This window comes from Seriola dumerili, unplaced genomic scaffold (genome assembly GCF_002260705.1).
Source record: "Seriola dumerili isolate Sdu_G_001 unplaced genomic scaffold, Sdu_1.0 BDQW01000108.1, whole genome shotgun sequence".
Classification (NCBI taxonomy): domain Eukaryota; kingdom Metazoa; phylum Chordata; class Actinopteri; order Carangiformes; family Carangidae; genus Seriola; species Seriola dumerili.
In genome coordinates, this window is record NW_019174363.1 from 58,714 (window position 1) to 76,853 (window position 18,140).

The 18,140-nt window shown below is 39.6% G+C and overlaps 1 protein-coding gene across 1 annotated transcript in view; it reads left to right on the plus strand.

Moving 5' to 3' along the window:
• Positions 1–672: 672 nt before the first annotated feature.
• LOC111222791 (thrombospondin type-1 domain-containing protein 7A-like) overlaps positions 673–18,140 on the plus strand; it is a 227,496-nt gene continuing 210,028 nt past the window's right edge. Inside the window, exon 1 of the mRNA XM_022746644.1 lies at positions 673–808. Coding sequence (XP_022602365.1) covers positions 673–808 — 136 coding nt within the window. The remainder of the gene's footprint in view (positions 809–18,140) is intronic.

Sequence of the window (18,140 nt, forward strand, 5' to 3'; positions counted from 1 at the left end):
GACTACTAAATTTCTGGTATCGTGACATCCCTATCTCTAAGGCACACTGTTTACTGTTTCAAAACTGAAGATTTGAGCCATTGTAGAGTTTTTCAGGGAAGTTTAATTTGAAGAATATTCTGATTCAACTTTACTAGTTGAAGATTATTTTTTTAAATACAGTTTTGGCACTATTTCCCCAATAAGCACAGCTCCACACCTCCACCTGCTCAATCTAGCTGCGCACTTCGATTGGAGTGAAAAACAGCTTCAGAGAGTCCTTGGAAAAAGTGATTAGAGAAGAGTGAGAGGGAGGGAGGGCAGAGAGGGTGGGCATGTGTCTGCTCAGAGAGAGAGAGAGAGAGAGGGAGGGAGAAGGAGAGAGAGGGAGGTGCTGCATCAACCCAGCATACAGCAGCAGGCTGGGCTTAGGGATCTATTGTTCCCTGTTCTATTACTGCCAGACCTCGTTCTCTCTCATTAAGGAGCTAAGAGAGAAAGAGAAACAGAGGAATTGGAAAGGGAGAAAAGACCTCAGCCCCTTTTGCCCAGGATTACTTCTTCTTGGACGCACTGGTGTAGACAAAGCAGAAGCAGAAAACATACTCAAGTCCAGCTCTCTACCTCGTGGCCAGGCTAGCTTTTTTTCCTCCTGACTGCATTGGGAACTACAGTACTTGCTGTGCGGCGGCCATGGGGCTGGCCAGCAGAGCTGTGGGGACATTGGGTATCCCCTCTCTCTGGACATTAGCGCTGCTCTTTCTCTCCATCTGGGAGCTGGATGCACAAACTGCAGCGGAAAATAAACCCCTGTACGTCTGGCAAACAGGTACTGTCCACCTTCTCTACTCTTTCACCACCTCCCCCCTAGGGTTCAGGGGAGAAGGGGTCTTGGGGATGCTGAGTTGCTGAATGAATGTCCCATTCATGACTATTCTGACACGCTTGATGAAATATTAATATGTAAATGTTTGTGTACATAACAGGATGCAGGAAAGCTGGTTAACTTGCTCAAAGTGTTGTACATTTGGTTTTTAATTTATTTGCACTTCACTTGTTCGTTTTTTATGATTTCATCAAATGATCCTGCAAATGAAGAGAAACTGATGATTAAACAAAAGTTTCATGAGCTTTTTTTCCTGCAGATAAGCATATAAAAGAGGTTGATGTATTGGAGCCATCTTGCTACAGTGTAATGAGGTAACATATATACTGCAGTCCCTGAGTTGAATGTCTCTTCACCCTCAACTGGGGGTTTGAGGAGCGGCCTGTGCTGGCTCTCTAAAGGCTGTGCTTCCTCCGTTCTGGGCTGAAGCATCTGGGACTCCTTTGTAGCCATGTACTGCAATTGGACTCATTCATCACAGTTTGACATGTGCAGTTGATGAGAAATGGTGTGTGCACTGTATCCACATGTGGCTCTTTTTTGAGTGTGGGAAATACTAGCACACTTGAAAAGAGACTATGGAAACACCCTGTAGTGATGATGCAGGTCTCTGATTTGTGAAAGAGAAACCCAGAGGTGAATGTTGATGAGTGTTACATGTTCAGTAGCTTTACAGTGTAGGCAGCATCACAAAGCTAAGCTCCCTTTTATTGCTGTTTGGGTGGTGCCTCCCACTGATCGAGAGCCCGTTCACTGTGAGAGAGCAGCACATGGTCAGCAGAACACAATACCAATGCATGGTCCACTGAGCAGAATGAATGAGTAGGAGAAAGGGAGGAGGGTGGAGAAGGCATGATGGGAGTAGGAGTAGGGGGATGGATCTTCTTTAACCCATCAGGACAGGAGTGCCCTTTGGATGCAGCTGGAGATCAATGTTCTCTTTCAGTACTGTCAGTACTGTCTAATCTCTCTCTGTTTCTCTGGATCAATGTACTGGTTACATTGGGACTCTGCAGCCCCTTTCTATCAGTAGGGGCTGATCAATGGCTTTAGTCCTGGCAATGCAACTCAGGGATCAATGCTGGCTTTGGGTGGAATCTTAAATGTAATCTATACTTGTTAATAATTGTGTTAATAATCATGTTAAAAAATTATGTTTGTAGTATCTAAAATTAGCAGTCCACGTGAAATTAAAATACATTTTTCCTAAGAAACCAACATATACATTATATTCTTGGTGTTTGTTTTGAATTGTGCACTTATTTTGTTAGTTATAATTATCAGAAAGTTTAATTTAATTTATTTCTCTGCAGTGATAGTACCCCCAACATTTGTGTTTTGAGCTTAGTTTCAGCTGAGTTTAAAGAGTCCCAACCAATAGTCTAGCCCCATCTGTGACGGAAACACTGTATCTGGAGTCACACATTTGTTTTGCTAGTCTGGTCATTTGCCATCACAACATCTGGAAGAAATCCTAAGCTAGAGTGTTTTGGAACTTTCAACAGGTGTTGAAATAACGTTAATGAAAGAAGTGTCCCCCAACCCCAAAGGTTGAAAGTTGTAAGGGGAGATACAGCTTTAATTGCTAATGGTTGACAGCTAACACTATGTGGACTTTCTGAGTAATATTGGATTTCCATGGTAGAAACAATGCTGCAAATGTGTTTGGCTGCTGAATGAGAAAAATTTAGATTAAATTTAGTTGTACAAGAATATTCCACTATTCCTTGTTTTTAAAATCTCCAATTGTTTATTTGCACTATGCGTCAATTTAAGAAGCAATGAGACACTGAATTATGTATATTGAAAAAGCTTTAGAAATTCTAACATTTTTTACCGGTAGTGTATATTCAAACATATATATAAAATGATTACTGAATAGTAGAAAGCTCAAGCTACACTGTAGGCTGGTTTAGTATTGATCTTTCGTTAAATATTAGATATCAGCCACTTTAATATGAAGGAGGCGCAGCTAAGTGGAGCTGATAAAACTAGTTTCTGAAGCCAGGTATAGCATTTTATTTTCTTTACACAACTTGTAATTGTCCAGAAATGGTTAATTGCTATAATAAATAATTTTTAATTGTAATCAGAAACAAATTTAATTGCTGCTTCCCCCTTTTCAGTCCTATTAAAGCTAAATTTAATAGAGGGGGTAAGACGAAAGCATGTTAGTTCTGGATTATGCCAAAACCTGAATTTATATTGAATATAAAAATTTTGGCACTGGACATCAGATCCTAGAACTTCCATACTATGAATAGCTTCAACTCTATTTCCATTCTTTGTTGTTGTACCTTCAATGATGATTTATTTTCTAACCACATTTATTTTTCCTTACCAGCTTCATTGTTCACACCCTGTGCAAAGGAATGGAAATCCTACGGTATTATGTGCATTACCTCCCACCGTGTTAAGGCAGGGGAGGAGATTAACAGCAGCGAAGCCAGAGCAGATTGGCCAGACAAAGTTAACCTAGATACGGTATAGACATGTTTATGTATGTGTCTCCTCCATGCTAGTTTGGCTCAGTGACAGAACTGTGGCACCGATGTTGAGATGAATAACCATTTTTGCTTGTTGTGTTGTCTTTGATGTGACATTTTTGATCAGATCCCACCTTACTATTGGAGCTCCAATCTTTCCCCACATGCTCAACACAACAATACATGAGGCTTTTTCTACACCTCAGCACCTTTTATCTTGGAGGGAGCGGCAGGAGTAAAGAGGATGTCTGTTTGGATCTTGGAAAAAGAGATTTAGCGGACTGTCATATATATTTTTGCAGCAAGAAATTGGCTACACCCACACCTCTGGTACAGATGGATAGCTGAAATTAGCCACAGGACTAATATAGGAGGGTGGGTTCTCAAGTAACTACTCTTCCCAGCAGTATGTGCATAAATGGATGAATGAATGGAGATTCTGTTTGTTAAATTTAGCAGATAGTGGATATATTTAAAATCTTTTAATAAAAAGATTGCCCTTTTTTGTAGGTTTTACCATAAATTATTTGATTTTGCTTTTTGTTACTTGACAGAAGTAATTTCCAAGAATAGTTCAGAGGCCAACAAATACATTTTCTGCAGATATCAACCTTCATAAGACTGCCTTTCTGAGGCAGGCAGGTTAGCGATAACTATGGGCAGGAAATCTGGGCCAAATGGTGAGACTTTGGTGAAACCTCTTTATGATGGATCTACTTTTGGTTTATAGAAGACACCTCCAGCCTAAAAGATGGTCAAACCTGTATATGTGTAAAGTAAAAAATAACTAGGTATAATTAGCAAAAATGCTTGTAAATGATTTGTATTTGCTAAAATAACATTCAGTCACCACCTCACAGAGCAATGAAGAAACAGGGGGTCAAGAAACAGTCGAAGTTAAGTGATCAGACAGATCGGAAACAAATCTCCATAATGGAAACAGGACAGGAGAAATTTTCACACCATACTATCATTATTATTATTTTTTAATAATGGACAAAATGACATACAGTGACAAAAAAAAACAGATTGGGTAGTGTTGATGTTTTTGAACAAGACAAAAAGCAGATTTGAACCACAAAAGCAATGTTCTAAGTGTCTTGTCTTTCATGTAGTTATGTCTTATACACATAGATAAAGACTATAGAAGACTAAAAAGACTATATTTCCTTTTTGCCCTCATTGGTGTTTTCAAAGCAACCTTTTATCCACCAAAAACACTGCCTGTGTAGCTGAAGACATCCTGGTCTGGTGCAGGACAACAATAGTCTCTGCAGAGCCAAACAAACCAGAGCAGTGACTTATGGTAATTAGCAGGGCAGTTGCCCTGTCCAGACACAGTCAACTTCAGAAAGCGCCAATGGATGGTGGCTGTTTAGGGCCGCATAAACCACACACACAGAAAACAGTGTCTCGGCATTGTCCTCATGCAGCATATGGCTCTGTTCAGACCTTCCACTGCAGATGCTTGTGTCCATGTGGTGCACAAAAGAAAGAGGCTTTGCCTCGAGTCACATGGCTCACTCTTTGTTCTTCCTCAAATGTCCCCATAGAATAACCCCCCTCCCCACCCCAACCCCCAGGCACACACTGCCACCGTCACTCTTTCCCTCTCTCACCCTCTCCCTTTCTCAAGGTGACCTTTAACCTCAGAGCTGAGAGGTCTCTCATGAGGATATCAACAGTGTAAGGTGGCGGGGCTGGAGGGTGAAATAAAGCAGCATCTCCAGTTCAAGTGTCAAGTGCTTAATTCAACTATTTACACCAGTAAATTCAATAAGTTGCATGTGAACTGGAAGTCAACAAGCCTACGAAGGTGATAAACGAATCATCATCATATTTTTTAATCTAAAGGTGCCAGTAATGTGTAAAGCTGCACTGATCCATATATTCTGAATCGTGGAACCATTTTAGCCTTTACTAGCTGATTAGCTGCTCTGCTTTCTGTCTTTATGCTAAGATAGCCTAAACCTACCTGTACCTTTCTCTGTATGTTACTCACAGTGAGAAAACTGATAGTCTCTTGGTGTTCTCATCTAACTTTGACAGCAAACAATCCTGTTCTCAAAAATGTTTGATTGTATCATGGAACACTGGTGTGTAACAGCATGTGCAGCTTCAAGGGATGAAAACCTATTTTCTCCTTTTTTGTGCTGTCTGCTGATGTCAAGTTTTTCATTGAAAACATATGGCTGTTTATAAGTAATTAAAAGGCATTTGTTGTTTTGAACAGACACTTGAGTGTCAGATGGGCCTATGCAGATGGAATTGGAGGAGGCTCATGGAGGCAGGTGAAAATATTTCTGTTTTTGATGGGATTCATCAACTGCCAAATTTCAGCCTGCCAGGCAGATTTGAACAGCTGGATTCAGCTTCTTCAAACCCACACTGTGTGGGTTTGAAGAAGCTGTGGACACAGGGAGGATGAGTTATTACGTGGGAATGGAGTTTGTTTGATCTGGGCGCAACTCCACTGCATGGCTGCCACCTTGTTTGTGATCTGACAGGAGGCCAGCACATAAGAAATATACACTCAGGTTTGATTGATAAATGGGTTTACAGATGTACAGGACTGACACCAAACAATTATTAACCAGAGCACCAGTCTAAAGAGCGCCTCAGTCTCCATTACATCTACAATACAAAAGTGTATTGCACCTCACTGCTAAATCATAGCTTTTCTTAAAGCTTCTCCATTTGTGGAGTTATAAGTGAAGTTGGTTGTAAGGATAGTGCAATCACACTATTGAGATCCAAATCTTTATTATTAGTGTGAATGCCTCAACATTCCCACCATTGTTATTAAAATCTTTATTTTTATTATTAGTGTGAATGCTGAGTCAGCATTCCCACTATTGTTATCCAAATCTTTATTAGTGTGAACGCTGAGGCATTTGTTATTGTTAAAATTATAAGTCGAAAAGTAGTAATATAAGTAGAAAAAAGTTTAATTCAAGCAGAAATCTCCTGAAGAAGCTGAATGTTTTGATAGTTGAATGGTTTTTGTAGCACAAAGTATGGAGGACTAGTTAGCTGCTGAAAAGCATACAGAAGAAAAATAAAAAAAGATTTGAATAGCAATAGTGTAAATGCTGAGTCAGCTTTCACTCTACAAAAATCTACTACAAAAACTTTTCGACTATCAAAATGTTCAGCTTCTTCAAAAGATTTCTGCTTGCAATCAACATTTTTCTATTTATCATTTTTTGAAATATTAAGTTTTTGTGCTATTTTTTGCCATTCAACTGAATGGAGACACTGTTCAAATCCTTGACAACTTCAGCCTCTTTGAACTTCAGATAAGATTTCCAGATAAGTTTTTGGAATATGGAAGTGAACTGAGCGCAGGGTTGAGTATGTAATGATTGGAACTGAATTCCACAGTTTGGAATCATATTTCCTTGATTTTCAGTCTCTATAATCAGTAATTAGTCTTTAGGGTCATTAGTCTCCATATCTATCCAAATCTATCATGTGTCACCCATCAAACCCCAATATCAGAGTCCCTTCACCACAAAATGATTGTGCAATGCAACTGTTTGTGTGTGGGTGCTGCCTGTGGTCTAAAACAATACCAGTCCAACTAACCATAATACAGTGATTAGCACTGTCTTCCTGCACTCAGATAAACCCTTGTTTCCCTCTGGCTAGCTGATGCTCCCTGTGTGACTTGATGAACCCCGGCAAACGTGCCGGAGGATTGGCCTAAGCAGCACTAAGAGCTCTTAATCAACCTGCTTATTCCTCTCAATGCCAGCCCCTATTAGTGCTCACTTCCAGCTAACCCTCACCTGGCACATAATCTAAAAACCCAGCCTCCAATTCTTACCCTAAGATAGTAAACACGACATGAGAATGTATCTAATGGTTGCAGTGTTTCTAAACCAAAATGGCCATGTTTTGTGACCAATCTTGCTAATTTGTAATAGAAATTTGTTTATCTGTCCCCCAAGGGTGTATGCCAAATTTGGTGTTGCTAAACATAAAATTACAGTTCTATTCATTTTACTGTTTTTCAAATTATTCAAATTGGCAAAAAATCTATCCAGGCCCACTTTAATGGTAGAGCACATTGAGCTGGGCTTATGTGTCAAATTTCAAGTCAATCTTACAAATAGTGTGAGGGGCATTGGCTTTTGAAAATGAGCCTTAATCACAGCATCACCATGTTGCTGATTACACTCATACTTCTTGGGCCAGAAGCGCACATCATTTCCAGTTATTTGGCCAAGTTTCATGTTTCTCACTCATTCCAGTTCATGGCAATTTGAGCTACGAGAAAAGACAAATAATAATAATAAACCTGAGCATACAGACTTCGGGGCTAGGACTCTAACTTCAAAACATACCTGTTGGTCATGGCTGATTGCTTTGACTTAATTCAGCCCGTGCTGGATCTTAAACAAAGTGCTTCAGGATGCTTTTGCGTCAATTAATTTCCAATTTGCACAACTTGGGTCTCTGTCTAAAATAATCCTGATCCTGAATGATTCTCTTCAGGTTTTGTGGCTACCTTGCATGCAGCCATCTTTGCCATGTGCCATTGCCACCCCAGCATTAACTGACTGTGGTTTAACATTTCTCTTTTTGTTTTTCTTGAGAACTGTTCACCCAAAAAAACTGACTGGACACTATACTTCCTTTGGGTTTTTTTCTTGGACAGACAGACAGAAAGAACATACAGATATCTGTGAGTCCACGTCCTGATATGTTACCATTATTGTTTGTGAATTGTGACAGCTGGCATCTCTTGTACCAAAGCTCCACACACAACATTCACAGAGACTAACATTCATTTGTTTAGGCAGAAATAAAACATGATACATCCAGCAACACTCATCATAACTTTTAATAGAGAGGCAAAATATTTCCAGGGCCACAGAACAGTGGAGACATTTTTCAATCAAGCAATTAAACCAGCACTGTCAATCGAGTAAAGACTGGTGAGAAGATTGTGCAATAGTTTTACAAAATTAAATAACAACAAATGAGAATGTGAAAGGGAGTTTTTTTTAAGCAAAATAATGGAACAAATTGTGTACAAACAGATTCAGTATTATTTTTCAAAAAATTATTTGATCACTAATTATCAACAGTATGAAAAGGTCATAAGATTAAACAAAAATTGAGGTCAGTAAGACCAACTTGAAAATGGCAAAAAGAATGTAAAGGTATGCTCAAACAGAAATTAAGGCCAAATGCCAAACAGAAAATAATGTGAGAGATGAATAATTCCACACGACCATGATTCAGCAAATAAAAGGTCAGATAGGACCGAACTGAAATAAAGGTCATGAGACCAACCAAAAATGAAGGTCAGAAAGACCAACTTAAATAAAATGCAAAAAAAGGAAGGTCCGCCGACCAACAGAATTTAGTCAGCTAAATAGATAAAGGTTGATTGCCAAATGGAAGTTACATAGCTTTGACGATTTAAGACCCGACAGCCAAGGAAATGCTGTGAGTGATGTATAAGGTCACGCAACCATGATTCACAAATATGGTCAGCTGTTTGGTCAGCTGGGAACTTACACTCAGTAAGACCAACATAATATAAGGGCAAAAAGAACATTAAGGTCAAACGACCAAACAGAAATTAAGTCAGCAATGACAAAACATAATTTAAGGCTGAATGCCAAACAGAAAATAACTTGAATAAAGCATAAGATTGCACTGACCATATTATCAGTAGAAAATAATAAAAGGTCAGCTAGGACCAACTGAATTAAAAGGTCATGAGACCAACAGACATTAAGAAATTAAGGTCAGTAAGACCCAATTAAATAAAATGGCAAAAAGAACGCTAGGTCTGACAACCAAACAGAAATTAAGTCAGCAATGACAAAACATAATTTAAGGCTGAATGCCAAACAGAAAATAACTTGAATAAAGCATAAGATTGCACTGACCATATTATCAGTAGAAAATAATAAAAGGTCAGCTAGGACCAACTTAACTAAAAGGTCATGAAACCAACAGAAATTAAGGTCAGTAAGATCATCTTAAATAAAATGGCAAAAAAACGTTACCCAGCTAGAAATTTTTTGTTCTAAAAACATTTTGCAAGTGTTACATGTGTAGCGTTAATGCCATAATTTAGAATTTACTCTCGTTGAAATGGGGCACCAGTCCTCTGGGAGGACAACAATGAATTACTTCATTGCCAAATTTATCAATCTCATATCGGAAGCCATGACTTCTCGATTCAATGGATCTCCAGTCTCTACATCAAAAGAATACAACAGGACAACCATTGGGTGTAAATAAAGGGGTTTATTAACTAAACTACTATCTACAGAGTAAATGCAAGGTGTAATAATCATAAAGATGAAAATAATAATGAAATGAGCAGTGTGATGAGTTGGCAATGGTGGAAGAGAATATGTTATGGCTATACACTATGGCTATACAGCTAATGATACTACATCTACGAATTAGGTTTGATGAATAAATATTGCTATATTTCGACATCAACCCAGTCATGAGCAGAGTGTTAAGACTGGCCTACTGTGAGTTGCGCTGTAGCTGAAGACCCTTGGCTGGAACTCAGGTGGCTGTGGTTGCCGTGGTAACCCTGGAGACGCGGGATCTAGGTGGATTCTCCTGGAGGCCGTGTCCCGTTATCACGGTGACGGATTCTGCCGGTGTCTCAGTGGTTCAGCTCTGGTGGAGTTTGCCAGGAGACTTTCTGTCTTGGGCACTCTTGATTTTTGCTTGGCTTCTCTGCAGGCGGTCGTGCAGATGTGTTATCTGCTGGTGTCTCTTGCGGGTTGATGCGAAGTAAACTCTAATGCTCTTCACTTTGGCTGGATAACTTTAGAGGAGACTGGCATTGACCAGATGACTCTAAAGTTGTCAAAATCTTCAAAAAGGAAAACTTGATGATGATCTAAAAGTTGCAAAATTACTCTGAGGCACTTCTGTTGTTTTGGTTCAGTTGGTCTTGACTTGGCTCATAAAAATAAAAGATCGCGCATGTAGACAAAAATAATAATAATATGGACGTTCTGGATGTCATGTAGTGTGTGTTATCTCATGTGAAGGATGCTGACAGTGTGGTCACATGAACGACATTGTCTTAAAATCTACATGTTACATTTCAAACATTCTATTTGATAGAAGTTTGGGATTAAACTATTGCATAGGAACATCTCATGAGTTACAGAACAGCTAGACATTTAATTTTACATTCGTCCTTAGATCTGTGTCTGCGAAGAGTTCTGCTGGTCACTACCCAGGATTGGAATGTGGGTTATAGTTTATGACTCTTATCTAGAGAGGGACAGAGGAAGGGAGGTTGGTGTATGTGTTCATGCATGGCACAGACAGGCCAAGATTCACACCTTAGTGTTAATCAGTCCATTTGTTGTTACTTGTCCTATATAAGAAACAATCAACCAAAACGTGAGTTAACCTCTGTGTTGTTGCCTAGGAAACTCTTGGTAGCATAGCTCCTTTTAAGGAATACGGCAGTGCGTAAAATGTGGCGTAGCAGGTGAGTGAGTGGTTGAGTAAAAGAGCTAGAGGCAGAAAAGTGACGATGAATGCGAGCAGAGCAGAGGAAAAGGTTAGCAGTAAGTTGTCAGTCTGGCAGTAAATATACAGTACAGACTACAGTGTGTCAGTTAATAAATGCTGCAGCTTGTCAAGACCAAGAAAAGTCACATCTCTTGTTTCCCCAACTGCTGGAAAAGTGAAGGGGGTTAGCCCCAAAGTTAGCAACAATGGGTTAGCCTGACCTGAAGTCGCTAAACAGATAAATAGAGAACGGAGAAATGTGTAGCTGCTGAGTCTCCCCCAACCTCTTACTCAGACCCCAAAACTTGATAGGCAGAGACTATGGCCTTCTATTAAATTAATTATTATTATTATTATTATTATTATTAAATTAAGAGTACTGCTTTGACCTGCACTATGTGAAAAGTGCCCTAATATGACTTTTGTTGTGATTTGGCGCTATTTAATTATAACTGAATTGAATTGAAAATTGAATTCTATGGCCCATGACAAACCTGAACATGTGTCAATCTGTTCAGAAGTTATGAGCCTTTTTTGAGATATGCCATGCCCACTGCCAATTAACAAATTGTACTGGTGCATCCCTAATAAAACAGTCTTTACAATATACAACACAAGTGCAATTTAGATTTAACAAATTTCAAACAACCAAATTTTTGTGCGTGAGTGTGTGGGGGGCAATGTTACTAATGTGTTGAAACTGAGACCTTCTTGAGCTATTCTGGTTATCTCTGGCTGAAAATAAATCCCAACTAAAAAACAAAAGGTCACAGTAAGTCAGAAAGTCAAAGCAGTTCACCGAAAGAGTGCTTACATTTTTGTCACTTGTATATAACCATTTGCACATAACCTCAGAAATGCTCTACAGGGGCCAGCTGCCCCAGCTGAATGTGAGCCCTAGACCGGCCTTATCTTCGACTATCCTTTTCATAAGTATTTACACTTGTTGCACAAATACTAGTGTACTTGGTGCTGCCATGAAATCAACAAACCAACAAACACATCAACAACTAGAAAATGTGCTCAGTAGAGCACATACCTCCGCCAAGGAGACAGATCCAGTCTTCAACTTATCCACCTTACCGCCGTGTTTGGTTAACTGATTGGTCTAACATGATTAGAGGATTATACACAGAAGTGTCATACACGCCAATGTTAAAACGCCACGATACTACTATAATGGAATAGCTCATTTTGTCACTAATTTGGGTGTCTATTCTGTTACATATTTCATGCCTGTCACAATGAGCTACCTTACTGTTAAACACATGTATATAGGTGTAATAGCCCATTCTGATATAAGCTAAGCTACTATACCATGATTTTTGTAAGGGTATCTCACAGGGTGAGTTGCTGGCAGCTTATCTTTGGCGCGCACCACAAAACATCAGAATACTAGGCTTTTCATGTAGGCTATTGAAAAGGACCAGCATAATTATGCCTAACCCTAACTCTAACCCTCCTGAGGAAAACAATGTTTGACAAATTCAACAAACATAGACACCAAGATTATACAGAGACATCAAACACTTTGTGGTTACTCAGTACCATTTACTTATTAGAGATGCACTAATACCGATACTGATATCGGTCCAATACTGACTCAAATAGCTGGATGAGGTATCAGTGATAATGAGCCGAGCTGGTGTCGGATACCATTATTTTAATAAATAACAATTCAGTAAATTTATATCTAGGTATTTATTTGTTACATTTTATTTTACAAAGTTAGGAAAGAAATGTTTAAGTCAAGCCTGATTTTGCCTTACACATAAAAGAATGATCCCACTCTCTTTCACACAGGGAGGCTTACAGCTTATTAATTAAACACTGGTATTGGATCGGTACTCTGTATCGGCCGATACCCAAAGCCCAACTATAGGTATCTGTATTGGAACTGAAAAAGTCAGTGCATCCCTATTACTTACAGGAAGGTATTGTTGCCATCTGTGGTACTGAGAGACTCAGATCCTTCGTGACAGATGTGACAGATTTTTTCTTCACTCTCTTGACTAATGGAGAGATATTCATACATATCTGTCAGCTAAGCATATATAGTAGCATTATTCAAAAAACAAACAAAAAATGAAAAACACACATCCATCAAGTAATCTTTTACCTGACTCGAGGTACCGAACAGGAGCAACAGTCTTCCTGCCAGTTTCCACTTCCTGGTCACTCTCCAAATTTGAAGTCATTGTTGCTTGGTTAACCTTGTTTCTGGCCTTGTTGTAGGTGTCTACAAAATATGAGTACAGATCAGAACTAGGAGGCAGACAATATATGTGTAAGAGTTGTTAAGTGTGTGTGTGTGTGTGTGTGTATATATATATATATATATATATATGCAAGTGGTGCTCCTCCTGAGACTGATCTCAGAATGTTTTATCAGTTCTCAATGTTAGATTGGTGATTTCAGGATATATCACCCGATGGGGCCATCCAACAGTCCTTTTTGTGTACATTTGTCACACCCGTAATAGCCTGAACATAGCTTTATGGACTTCACAAGAGCCTTGGCTGGGGCATCACAAGTAACACAACGCAGCTTCACCCTAACCAAAGTACTGTCTGTCTCTAGTCCATTTTCCATAATACTGCGAAGGTCACCAACAACATCATCAAGAAAGTCAAGATTAGTTGGCTTTGACAAACCAAAGGGGAGAGCCAATGGGAAAACTGAGGGAGGGGATAAATTCAATTGGCACAATATCGGCCACAGAGTCTGGCTGCTGCTTTTGAAAAGCGGAAGAGTGTCCATTTTCTATCAAAATCTTTAACAAAGAATCAACTGCATTGTGTTTTATATGAAAGTCATTTGCCCACTGTGCAATGGAATGTCTGAATGTGGGGTTAGATTCCAAATCGCTACTATCGCTGCTCTGAGACAGTAAATCATCAACATTTCTTTCATCTGCACAATTCTGTTCCACAGAAGACCCCTCTCTAAAGCAGTGAAGGACACTGAAGAGGAATGTTTGCCGGTAAAAACAGAGGAAAGACGAAAAAATGTTATCCAAAAGGACATGCCGAGCCCAATGTGAAATCCATGCTGTTTTCACTGTAAAGAGAGAACACAAACAGTGCCAATATGAGTAACATTCATGTTAAGTGAAATATCAGTACAGCTGAACAAACAGTTAATCATAATAATAATAATGGGCAACATCCCTGAAAAAGTGCATTTTATAGTGGTCACAAGAAGAAGATGGAGTATATAATCTACTTTGTCATATAGATTTCTGCTTTGTCAAGTAGATTTTAATCCCTGGGGAACACCGATTTGTTGCAGTTAAAACGTTATGTTTTAGTTAACATTTAACCCTATAGAAACATTATTTGAAACGATAAACATCCTTAAAACGTCCTTTGAGTATTACATTAAGAATTTTTCTTTAAAACATTATTAGAACTTGTAGGTAACGTTAGCCAATGTTGTGGGAACATTTCCTTCTAGTTGGGAAGGTCCGAGTTGCAAGTCAACCATGAAACCACCATAGATGAGACCACCACCAGTTATATGTATGACTTACCAAGAAATCCGGGCTTCAGAGATGTTTTATTTTTTGAGAACAGTGCTGACGTCAGGACGGATGTAAGAGGTGTAGGCAGAAGAAGACCAATACCCCAATTGTTGCAGGGGGGGAGATGAAATGCCTTGATTGGCTGCAGAAGTAGCAAGAATGCCCTGAGTAATAGTGAGTGGATAAATTGTTGTTGACGCTTTGATGAGAACTTGCTTTAAATGAGAATCAAGCCATGATTTTAACAAGGTAAAATTCCCTGGAATGACAAATAATGGAGAAAAGGGGCTGGTATTTGATCTCATTTGTAAATATTTTAGCATGGATTTGAAAGGACGAAAAGAGTCAGTATGAGCTACTATTACGGAGCTCCTCTGCATTTGGAATGCTTAAGATGAAGGCTGTAGTGATTAGGATAAAAGGTCAAATCAAAAAAGGAAATAGTTCAACTAAGACTGAAAGATGGAGAATGTAGTAGATTCCCCAACGCTTAGGAATGCATAAAATGCCAATAAAAATACTGCATCAAGTAGCTGATCTATATATGAGAGAATACCATCAGATAACATCCTGTGCAAAAGGGAGAGAGTGATAGGATGCCTACGGTCCTACACGGAGAGAGAGAGAGACAGGTTTAAGTGGTTTGCATACTGAAACACAAAACATAGCAAAGGTTTTCCAAGCAAAGTCAGGATTTGAAGGTGGAAGCTGCCTCACCCTTCCTCATGTACATCCTGGCTGATTCTAAATATTTATGCAAAGAGCCATAGTTTAGGACAAAGCTAGAACGCGAGGAGAGGTAACTTGAATAGGTATTGGGCTGGCCTCTGGACAGATGCTCTGGAAGGTCTGGAAATTGAAATGAGAAAGAGAATCAGATAAAGTGTTGTAATGCCCAGGGCACGTGACGGTCCGTGATGATGAAGTTGTGAGTGATAGAGGACCACGTGATGCTTCTCACGAAAGTCATGATATCTTGATGAGGAGCACCCTCTATTGACATCTGCCTATTTGTCACATAACACTGAGATGTGTTTGCGTCTCCAGTGATGGCCCCAAACGTGGCATACAGCAGCGATGGAATAAATCTCTAATAATGCAGAAGATGAATCGAGATGGGAAAAGGAGAGAGGCCACCAGCATGTGAACCACTTCCCTTGAAAATTAAAACCCACGGATGGGGTGGCATCTGTGAACAACTGCAAAGAATCATAGGAATGCACCAACTAATCATAGAAGATGGTGATGCCATTTCAGTGATTGAGCAGGTGAAACCAGAAGCGCAGATCAGAGTGGCACCCTTCATCTAGAGAGACAGTCTGTGCAGAAAGACCATGTTATGTCATGAATGCGCTGCAGCTTCTTGACTGGGAGGAACAATTTCATCTCGGTGGAGTCCAGTATGATGCCAGGAAACTCATGTTGCGTGTCTGGACATATAGTTTTCTCATCTGATAGTGGAACACCCAGCACCTGAAAACAGTGTTTGAGTTTGGACATGAATGAGCCTGAACTGTCCTGAGCTGTATCTATCAGGAGAAAATCATCCAACAGACTTACTCTAATAAGCAGGATCCAACAAAGCGCTTCAGACACCAGGTTGAATATGTGTGGAATACTTCTGCACCCGAAAGTCAGGTGGACTGTGAAGCACTATTTTGAATCCCACCTGATGCCAAAAAGATTCCACTGCAATGATGGGATGGGGATGCATCAGTGATGTCTGCTTTGAAGCCACTCGCCTTGCCCTGCAAGTTTTATTAATTTGATAACAATATCGACAGTGGAATAGTGAAGAGAAAAAGGTTCTGGTGGAATGAGACTATTGACGCTTGAGAAGGGGCTGGAGTGAGGAGCTGACAGAACGAAGATTAATCTTTTCCTTTGTGAATAGTTCCTTGTAGCTACACTTATGAAGCTTGTGTAGTACATGGGAAATGGAGAAGACTGTAATGGGCAGATAATGTACCCTTGTTAACCTCCTTCTCTACACTTGAGAAACTATTTCTGGCTTTTTAACTGCTGACTGGAGATTTTTTGCAACGTATGTAAGTGTAGGGGAAGTGACGACCTCAACCCGAAAACCCTGATAGAGGGCAGTGAGGTGATAAACAAACACAGAATCATGGTCGGAGGACAATTCTGCAGCTAAGCATTGAACAGTTAATAGTGTAGATGCGTGATTGTTCAGAATGTCTTTGAACAGCGACTGCTCAGATGACAAGATGGTATCCGAATGCGCCAAGTGCAAACTAAGCAAGGGTGAGCTTCTTTGCAATTGCTGCAAATGTGAAGAATGGAGAATGAGCAAACATTTTAATTGAAATTATTACAAATTGGCATGCTGTTGAAAAGATGCACCTGATGCCCCAGTTTATCGGTGGAAGGCTGATGAGAAGGCCGAAGGTGGTTTCTGGAGCTAGACTGAAATTGCATTGTGGTGGAGGTGAACCCCCGCAAGAGTTGCAGGAGACACTTTGTTAGCCTTTGGCAACCATCACCAGCATCTTGGTGCCCAGCATGGGACAGTTGAGGTGAATGTTTGATTGGGCAATGAGGACCGCTGCTTTCTTAGAGAAAGCTTTATGGAGGTAACTTCAGGTTTAATTTCAGAGGATCAGATCAAAACCTGTCAACAGCCAAACTACTGACCAATCAGATACCTGGAAAAACGGAGTCATCATTCCTACAGGATCTCGACGGGAGCAAAAGACTTTACAATTAAGTGATAAATAATAACGAGCAGTAGTAATCATCATTTTGCTGTTCCAGACCTTGCATGTGTCCACTCCGGTTTTAAAACAGAGCTTCTAACAAACAGAGGAGAGTTTATCACACAAAATAAATATATTACACTATTATAGCTTAATTTTAATTGAACAAATATTTTTTAATCTGACAGGATTCCTTTCAGTGATGATGCTTATACTCTCTTCTTTACTGTAGCTCAGAATAACACGAAGAGACTCTGTGACGATAACTGGAAATAAAAACTTACGCATCAAACATTTGATTAACAATTAATTTAACAATAACATGTAAATGAAATATCTACATAATTTGACATATGATTACTGGATGCCCCACAGCTGTGTTTATGTTGTGGAATTGTGAAATGAGTATGGTTAATGAAAATAAGACCCATCGCTGTGGGCATGATATTTGCATGTGTAGTCTACTCTGGGCATCAGATGCCCTTATTTTTTGCACACACTGTGTAGGGATTATGTTTCTTTAGAAAATATAGCAAAAACATCAAAGTTATTAGCCAAGATAGACATGCTTTCTACTTAGCTGTTGTTTCAGAACCATTTGACAAAGCTGCTTAGAGGCAGCACTGACCGTAGGGCCAAGAAACACACTGGATGCATGGCATGAGCGTTGCAGCTGTGGAACATGTTGATTTTCATTTTGGCGGACATATTAACAGATTAGGGTGGACATGTCTGCATGATGCGCATCTTTCACCTTGCTCTGGTATGGTGTGATTGAGAAATTCGGTCTCTCACCTATTTTTCATGAATGCGGCGTGCCTCTCCCAGCAAAAATAGACAGAGAAAACACCTGTTGATGTCATATTGACATCATACCAGCAACATCACATAAAACTGACACCTTCCACTATAGTTGTCTATGTTTACGCTGAATCTGAATATGACACAGACATGAAGAAATATAATTTTTTTTTTTTTAACCATTTTAGCAGCTGCATGTCGAGGCTAATAAAATGAATTAATGAATAAATCA